A 9,630-nucleotide genomic window follows, 5' to 3' on the forward strand; every position below is an offset into this window, starting at 1 on the left:
TGTTCAAAAATTGATGTACTATAGTAATAGAGATAGAGAAAAGTTGCCATCCTATGAACTAAAGTTGCCATATAAAAACGTTTGGGACGAAATGCTCAAAATCCGAACGTTCGGGAGCTATTGGATTCCAAGGTTTATCCCCCTAATCCCTCACTAATCCTCCCTTCCCCGCATTTTCACCATGCCGGCGGATAATTACTACACACACAACCCCACAATTTTATTGCATATACTTTTTCTGTCTGAAAATAAGTATCGTGGTTTTAGTTTGCAACAGGGGGAGAAGCTTTTCTTGACGGCCGAGGGCAGCGTATGTTGTACAGACGCGTACAACGCAAAGACGCAGTAGAGCACGTACCAACAGTTTCGCTATGGTTAAAGCTGTACTGTTGTTGTTCCCTTCACTAAAAAGGGGTGTACTGAATTTTTCAGGCTCATCTCGTGGCATGCACTCCCGTTGCAGCGGTACAACCAGGTCCAGCTGAGAAATAGCAGGGCCGGCCATGCATTCATTGGGTTGGGTGGCCATGACTGACACCCGTTTAGCATGCGTTTAGTGAGTGGGTAGCCATGAACGGTGGCACTAGTGGCCAAACACGTCGCCCGGCCACGGTTCACGGGGTTGTTGCCGCGCGTCCTGGCCTTCCTCCCCAGGCGGCATGCGCGCGCGGGGGGACGAGCACGGCCCGACGCGCCCCTCCTACCGATGATACACCTTTTACGCGATGCAGTACGAGCCCCAGCAGAGACTTTTTCCGGATAATTTGATGCCAACCACACGCGTAGTAGATCGCTGCAGCATTGCGTGCTGTGTGTTACTGTTTAGGCTTTTGCTTCTGCAGCTTTTTCACATGAACAAAAAAGGCACAAGAGCTTCTAAATAGAGGGGGTTTTTTTTTTCGCTTCGGCTCTGAACTTATGAGTTAATACAATATAAGTACTCCCTCCATTTCTAAATAAGTCTTCTTAAAGATTTTAATATAAATTACATATGAAGCAAAATGAGTGGACCTACACTCTAAAATATGTCTATATTCATCAAACTTATATTTAGAAACAGAGGAAGCATAAGCCAAAAGCCTAAGCAACAAACAACTATTAAGAAGCTTTTTTTTTTGTTCTTTTGTCAAAGTAGAAAAGCTATAAAAGCAGATGCAAAAGCCCAAACAAACAAACAGGGCGTAATTGCAGCGGGAACCAGAGGAGAGACTTGTACGCATGCGCTTTCCGTCGTGATAATCCCAACAACCATATACGCGTGCACATCAAGTCGCTTGTGGCGCAGCACAAGTCGCTGTCCGGGCAATTGCCACCGGAGCCAAAAGAGAGACTTTTTTATGAATCGATTGATAATGAAAGCATCATCGGTTTCCAGCCATCTATATCTCGTTTCCTACATGACTTGCACAAACAATCGGAGAGGAGTTTCTGGTTTCCTACATGACTTGCACAAACAATCGGAGACGAGTTTCGGACGGCTGTGTTGCGTTTGCCATGCAGAATGTTTGCTGCTCAGCTAAGGGAATAGACGATACGGTCAGACAGCTCCTTCCCAACGACTTTCGCGTATCTGCTCAGCTGCCTTTCCAGCTCACTCAGGTGTCTCCTGTCGATTGGCCCGACAACGCTGTGAAGTTCCTGAAAGATAAAAAGTTCATGAGCGATTATAGGACAGGACATCTATATCAACAAACTGTTTCACAACAGCCCAAACGGCCAAAAAAAATGACAGCTGACTCGCTCAAAAGAACACCTTGCAGACACAGTTTCCTAGACATCAATTGTGCGGTTTTAACCAATTATATGCAGCAACATAAATGGATGTCAAACTAAGTAGGTAAACCCAAAACAGAGAGCTTTCAGATAGATGTTCCATGGAAAAGACTTGCAAAAGGATGGATGGATGGACTAATAGCGGCAGAAGTTGAAGTTTTTACCAGTGATAATGGGTGCTAGGAAGGCAAAATAAATGCCTGCCTAATTGTACGCCCCCATTCGAGTGCATCAACCAGCTACAACTAAGAACAATTTTTTCAGGCTGGAGCTCAAATTTGTGTATATACCTTGTATTTAACCCGAGAGCCGCTCAGGTCCATGATAACGTTTTCAACATCTACGTCGGAACATTCCTCAGCTGTATCACCTTTAGACTCTGAATGAACCATCTCTTCATCAACCATCATGTCTGATTCATCATAGTCTGACTCTGAGTCCTCATCATCCTCATCAATAGGAGTCTCACTGTGGTCGTTTTGTGCTGAAGATCCATCACAAGGACCACAAGCGTGTGGTTGGGGGATTTCATCTTGCGCCATGGTGGAGAAATCAGATATAACAGAATACAGGCTCTTATCTAGTAAGGGTTTTGCAGCATCATAGCGCACCCACCTGCAACATCAAGAGTTGAAGATAATGTGACTGTCAATAAATCACTAGACAAAGAAAACCCACAAAACTTCAGCATTAACTTGGAATGCTTTGATGGACAGACAAAACTATAACCATGCATGAAAGCCCACGATTTGAATAGCTTGGGTGGACACAAACATAGCCAGCATGCAGTTTGGATGGTTAAAGCTTCACATAATATTTAAGCAGGTTAAAATCTGCATGCTTCATTAACCTATGCTCAGCAGCCCATGTAATATGACATGAAATCCCGTGAAGATTACTTTAGACAATTTACTATAGGTTCTAAAAAGAGATAAACTCTGCCCATTTCAACTTCCTATGACTCCAGTATACGCAACCTAAAATTTAGTGTGCCTCCTGCATACCTTCCCTAAAATGTGCTCCCTCCATTTCAAAGTACTATGGCAGTCTTGTGCATGCACAACATCTGGTTGGAGAGGAATGATCACGTGTTTGAGAAAAGGCTAGAACTAGGAAGGCAGTAGTTGCAACAATCAGAGAACTCTTCTACTTATTAGGTAGGCTGGCTGTCACGGGACAGGGAGAGAATCACGTAGCTCTTTTCCATGTCTGTAGGTAGATATGGTTGTCATTGTATCTACTGTTCTTAGTGGGGACTGCGGAGATTACCCCTTGTAACATAACTTCTTTCATTCTTAATTTAATGACATGCAAGCCTTTTGCATCTTCTGAAAAAAAGGCTTTGACCAATAATTACTCCATTAATATGTGGTTTTATGTGAATATGAATGGCACCAATTTTATGCCATATAAACTGCATATTAATAGTATTTTGTCGAGCCTTATATATAAGATGGAGGGAGCATTTTGTTATTGCACCCTACCCCCTCAACTCTACATAGTCTGGGAATCAGCCCCTAACTCCAAAACCAGACATTTGACGCCCTGAAACTCCTAAAACCAATGCAGAACACACACCTCACCATAAGGATACCACTCAACTTTGTCCCTTTCTGGATTAGCAGCAATGGAGCATACCATGTTACCCTCCCATGTATTTCTACAAATTCCTCTTTCTGCTCGAGTGCATCGAGGGTAGATACCAGGGAGCAGACTTGGGAAAGGTGGCATCTAGATCCAGCCCTTGCCGATTGTTCCCCAACTCAAGAGATACGTGGGACAAGGCCAGTGGAGAAGTCGCAATTGAGCAATCAGTAAGGCACGGAACCCAATGATTAATATGGTAGGGATGGCCATGCGAGTCTCCAACATGAGAGAGAGAGAGAGCGCAGGGCCGGGTCGCTCTCTTCAGCTGTACCCACATCAGCCTAAACCGGTTTTCATGGTTTGAGGGTTGTCAAATGCCCGGCTTAGAAGTTGACAAATGACTTACAACTCGGGAAAGAGTTGATGAGGGTAAAATGAACTTATTCCAATTGCATTTGCATGAGAATGGGATATTTTTGCAGAATAGGAGAAAAAACAACTTACTCATAACGGACTGGACAGAGAAGTTCTGATGGTCGATATGCAGCTTTGTATCTCATCTTGTTGCAGGAATGTATATAATAACCAAGGTAATAGTACTCAAGGCTGGGGCAACTTTTCTGTGTTGTCTTGACCCAATCTATTTCCTTTAGAGCTGTATACTTTCCAAGAGATAGGAAAGCAAGGTCAGGATCCCAGAACAAATATTTGCTTGAGAGACATTTAGGAAGGATATCAACTACACCAACTGCCACAAGTTTTCCATCAATTCTATACTGCTGATGAAATGAACCAAAACCGCATGGCGGAACTGTATTATCACCACTCCTTGGGGGAATAGGTACGATTGGGGTATCGACCAGAAATCTCTTGTATGAGCTTTCTGTAACTGTCTTTTCCTTGTGAACTTTTGTCTGATATCTTTGGTACAAAGCAAACTCCTCAGGGTCAAAATGCGATTTTGCCATCTTAAATTCCAGCTTTCTTGCTTTTTTATTATGTCTTGCATCATTTTTGTTCACAGAGCTTTGTTTTGAGCTAGTCGACCTATCTGAAGAAGCTTGTGCAGATGCATCAATGCTAGTATGATTCTGAATTGGCTGAATAGTGGCTGAATAGAAGTTCAGATGGCCATTACAGGCTTTCACTGCAAAACCAGCTATTTCTCCATGATGCTCCATTGTCAACACCAGCCTTTCTGCAATACAGTTTGGAGAAAGGTCCCCTAATACTGCACATTTTTCTTCAGGCAATGCACGTTTAATTACTGCAGCCAGTTGGAAACTTACATTGCATGAGTACACCAAATCTTGCACTGCTCCTCCTTTCTTTTCTTGTGCTGCTCCTCCTACTTTCTTTTTTACTTGAGGTTTAACAGTCTTCACAACAGCTTTAGGGAGTTCAACATCAGAACCTACTATTCCACCTTGGAAGCACGTACCTATTGCCTCATTGATTTTGCTAGACAGGAAACTAATAAACTCATCTTCTTTGTCTAAACTTGGACCCGTGGCTGTTTGAAATTCATATGCTGATACCCTGGATACTTTCAAGGTTGGTGAATTCATAGGTTCATTGAGTGAACGTTTTGTAGGGTTAGTCTTGCACTGTGGACTTCCAACCTGTGGGTCAAGCTCTCCATCAAGAAACCTGCACAGGGGTAAGGTGAAGACACGATATACGACAATTTAAGAGTCTATAAAATATACATTATATAAACTTCATGTGGCGTATGCAAAAAAATAAGATGAGGGGAAATAGACAAACAAACAAGTACCTTTGCATCCTTTTAAGTACACGGTCTTGCTCTTTGGAACAAATGAAATCACTTGCCTTCAGACGTATAGTATATGCCGGACAGCATGTCCGTTCCATCTCAGGCTTGTAGAGAAAACAGCCAGACCTCCTCCATCCACGGTCAAGAAGAGCTGTAAACGACAATCAACATTCTAATCATGGTAAAAACCATGGCAACAAAAGCAATTCTTCTCAAGAAAAAATAAGAGTCACATTAAGTGGAACAATAAAAAAAAGTTTTAATATACTAATAAGTCAGCTTATTCCATCTCTCACTTCCATTCTGCTTTTCTATATAGCCTCTAGTCAAATCTCTTGTTGCAAATATGCAAATTTCCTTCCTTGTTAAATAATCTGATTTTACGTAACCTGCTGTTGTTTCCATATATCACGGTTAGGATATGTTTGTCGTTTTCGGTAGGAGCACTGATCATAAAACAATGGGCAGTCAGTGATAAACTGATAAATTAGATGGATGAAAATGTAACATGGTGGAGCTTGGTGTTGCCAAATGTTCATATCCCAATATCCTGAAGTTATAAAAGCATGCCATCGTATGCACCCTCATGTATGTTCTATATATCTACTATCATGTATCATGAACTTCCTTGACCTTATCTAAGAATTTATTTGGTCTTGCTCAAAATGTCATCTGATTTTTTTTATCAATTATGTAATTATATATGTGTTGTGTTAATTTTTAATTTACTGGTTGATATTTCGAATATCAGAAGCATATTAAATTACATGCAGTCATGCGCGAACAGAACAAACAACCAGCCTCTAAATCTATATCAATGAATCATCTACTGTACAAAAAATGGATATTTATAGAAAAAGTAAGAGCCAAAAAAACCTTCACACCTTGATAGTCATCAGCTTTCAGACTGTTGGCCCACAGACCTGTAAAATTAATAGGATAAGAAACTAGCACAATAACTTTACTCCACGAAGCACAAAAGTTTTGTATCTCATTGTTGACAGAAAGAATGATTTACAGGCCTAGAATATGCCAATACAACCTAACACAACAATGGCAAGACAGCAACTGATGACCACTAGACGGACATTCCAGCAGACACGCCATGGTAGCTCAAACTGTTGTGATAGACTCATAGACTTATACACAAATGCTTGACAAGGAAATGAAAAAAGAAGGGGAGAAGGTAACAGCAAGGGAGGAAGGAGATTGACCATTTAAACTTGTTTAGTTGTTAATCACCGAAAACATAATGAACATTAAGAGTTATCACTCAGCATGACAATAGCATGTTTTTCATTTCATTATGTCTTACGAAAATGGAATTGGATGACTCTTACAAGTGACACAAGGTGAGGCACAAACCGAGCTATCTGAAAATTTCACATATTAACAAGTTAAGAAAGTCAGAGAAGTAACGACCAGCATTCACAGCCTGACTGCACAAACCTATAGTTAGCAAGGATAAGCCACTTCATTGGGATTATCAAAGTTTTAGAAAGTGCTAGGCGCTAATTGTGTGTTTTGCCACGGCCTTGCGCTTTTCTGACCAAAGCGCATAGACGTTTTGCCATCGCCTAGAGCCTAGGCATGCCTTATTCAAATGTGAGGACTGTAGGCAGAAAGAACAACGATTCTACACGACCCCAACTGGAGAGCATCTCGCCTTGGTGGCTCGGTTCCCTTAGCAAGGGTATGTACGCCTAAGATTCATCTCTGGGTGATCTAGACCCCCTAACATCGTGCCTTGATTCCCTTGCAACAGCATCTACGCCTGAAACTCAATTCAGGGGGTGATCTACGGCTCCTACGCATAGCGCGTCGGCTCCAGACAGAAACCAGAACTGACGAGCAATTCCACACGCAACAAGGATCGATCCAGGTCGAAGTAGAGCCGATGAAATCGGAAGGGAATTCCGGGATTGGTACCGTGGGAGATGCTCGTGGGGCCGGTGGATCGGCAGTAGCCGCAGGTCGTGCGCCGCCGGCCGTAGTCAATCACCACCGACTCGCCGCCGCCGCCGCCGCCGCCCCCGCGTCCGCCGGCCCGGGCGCCGCTGCTGCTGGCGCCGTCCGCCATCGCCGCGCGGTGGTTTCGCCGCCGCCGGGCCGGAGTACGATGTTGGTTGGGCGGATTGGTTGGGTTGGGTCCCCGGATCTGTCTGGTAGGGCTGTGGATGTCACAGGGCTTTCTGCCGCTGCTGGACTGGCCCCGGTTGTTATAGCAGAACTAGTCATCAGTCGTCCGAGAATAAGATTTTTTTTTTCTTTTAGTAATCACAAGGCCTCCCCATCGACAAAATAAAAAAACATCTGAGAGTAAGATTTTTTTTCTTTGTTTGCTGAGACTAAGAAAAGTTGACCATTGCATGCGGGTTTTTACTGGTACTAGGCCTTGTATAATGTAAAGTGTTTAGAAGGGATGTTTAGAGAAATAAAGCAGTTTTCTTTAAGCATCGATGTTTATTTATAGCATCATAGAGATAAGCACTAATGCGTAAGAAGACCTCGATTTATTTTACTAAGCATATTTCTAGGCATCTTACATCGTATAAGGCCTTAAAAGCTTTTGTCCCTCCTGCAAATAGGTTGTATAATTTAAAGTTGATCCTTCCATTTATTTCTAGCAAACATATACTGCCTCCGTCCTGGTTTATTGGCCCAGTGTCAAATTTTGATCATAAATTTAACTAATAAAATGTTCATGCATGTCACAGAAATTATATCCATGAAAACTAGGTTCAAATACGAATCCAACGATATATTTTTTCTTGACCTGCACTAACATTTTGTCAGTTAAATTTTTGATCAAAATTTAGCACAAATTACATAGGGGACTAATAAACCAGGACAGAGGTAGTACTACTGCACCAACACGGCTACCAAATTACATCCTCATCTCCCAAATATAGAAGATAGAAAATGACAGATTTTAAATGCCCAAACTTTTAAGAAAAAACAACTTCATCTTCATGACATTTTAATAGTTTTTAAAGTGTTTTTGCAGGGAGGGTTAAGATAGGACTTAATAAGACCCCTAAATTGGCGGTAAGGCACAACCTCGCTTTGATCGAGTCAATGAGATCAAGGATTCAGATCTTCATGACAGGTAGTTCTACCTTCCTCCCTTGTATAGCAGTATTCTCATTTCTTTATGGGTGGTTCAAGTCCACAATTCTCTCCTTTAAACCAAAGATGGTTGGTTCCACGTTCCTACTCTCATTTTCACATGGGTTCAACAAATGGTCTTTGCGTACACAGAGTGAAAGCAGCATCTGGAAATTTATTATGGCCACAAGTTCTCATTTTATCCCTCTGATTGGCTCGTCTCCTCCTAATTACATATAGTTATTCCTCACCTGCAACTTGCAAAGCATCTTTGGGATAACGATAGCTGATAGGGCCAACCACGATCAGCTCCGTCTAGACGTCGCAATGGAAAAGGCGGCTAGGCAGAAAGCGAAGTGTTACAAATAAATAAATAAAAGACGATTAAATGCACACAAGAGCTGACTGTACACTGCATTTGATTATTTAAACAGCGCAAGGAAGCACGATCATCAAACGATTTCTGTGCAATTTTGTTCTGAAACACGGTTTCCTCCTATGAATATGCGCGATTCACTGACCATTCTAGCAGAGGATATTATCTTCCCTGGGTCAAAACGGGGCCGCTTCACAAACTGTCGACAGACCGATCATGGCTTATTGATAACAAGTTGTTACAATCCCTTAACAAATAGCGTTTCTCCCAGAGAAACTATGTACACACAACAGAGGGCCACAACAAATAGCCAGTAGCTGCTGCTACCTGCTAGTGTTCTCCACTACATCCTTCAGAGGAACAGCATGCCGTCTAAATCACCATGCCCTCGTGCGTACATAGCAAGCAATACCAGATGCATCATCTCTCATGTGTCCGCTTTGAAGCCCACGAGCTGCTGCAAGGCCTTCCAACCCCAAAGCAACTCACGCTCAAAAGCTCCTGCCCGCTTAACCAGAACGCCATTCTTGGACAGGACATCGTCGGTCGTTTCACCGTATTCACTATCAGCATCAGCATACGTCGTAGCCCTGCCATTCTGGGGTGCTGTATCTATTTCATCATGAAGCCCGTCTTGAATTTTATCTTCATCCATCAACAGCTGATTCATAATCAAAAAGCACCGTGTGAGTTGAGTATAACAATTGGAGGAACTTAACAAATCATTAACTAGCCCTCAAAATATGATAATATGAACTGGTAGCCATGATCACTGAACGAGATTTATGCAGCTTACACTAAACATTAAGAATACCGATTTTTTTTTGGAAAACCAGTGTTATTCCGCTTTATAAGCATGTCGTTCCGCCTTCTAATGAAACGAGTGATCTAATGCTTGATAGATAGTTCAGTTCAGGCTGACAGTTCTTAGACATTCTCTTGTAAAAGAACCAGCAAACATGTGGTGCTCCAGAAAATAGCACACAATTTTGAGTATGGTCATCTATAA

General features: G+C 42.3%; 2 protein-coding genes across 2 annotated transcripts in view; both read right to left on the reverse strand.

Annotated features, from left to right (window-relative positions):
• Nucleotides 1-1,207: 1,207 nt before the first annotated feature.
• Nucleotides 1,208-7,210, reverse strand: LOC119346003 (arginyl-tRNA--protein transferase 1-like). Its single transcript, XM_037615773.1, has 6 exons — nucleotides 7,067-7,210; nucleotides 6,022-6,060; nucleotides 5,138-5,288; nucleotides 3,865-5,010; nucleotides 2,064-2,388; nucleotides 1,208-1,638 (listed from the first exon to the last, which is right to left on the reverse strand). Exons 3-6 carry the CDS (start codon nucleotides 5,233-5,235, stop codon nucleotides 1,513-1,515), a joined length of 1,695 nt encoding a protein of 564 aa, XP_037471670.1. The 5' UTR covers nucleotides 5,236-5,288; nucleotides 6,022-6,060; nucleotides 7,067-7,210; the 3' UTR covers nucleotides 1,208-1,512.
• A 1,573-nt stretch (nucleotides 7,211-8,783) lies between these two features.
• Nucleotides 8,784-9,630, reverse strand: part of LOC119346014 — a 3,573-nt gene continuing 2,726 nt past the window's right edge. Inside the window, exon 8 of the mRNA XM_037615779.1 lies at nucleotides 8,784-9,282. Within this exon, the coding sequence (XP_037471676.1) occupies nucleotides 9,049-9,282 (234 nt within the window). The 3' untranslated portion in view covers nucleotides 8,784-9,048. The remainder of the gene's footprint in view (nucleotides 9,283-9,630) is intronic.

This window comes from Triticum dicoccoides, chromosome 1B (genome assembly GCF_002162155.2).
Source record: "Triticum dicoccoides isolate Atlit2015 ecotype Zavitan chromosome 1B, WEW_v2.0, whole genome shotgun sequence".
Classification (NCBI taxonomy): domain Eukaryota; kingdom Viridiplantae; phylum Streptophyta; class Magnoliopsida; order Poales; family Poaceae; genus Triticum; species Triticum dicoccoides.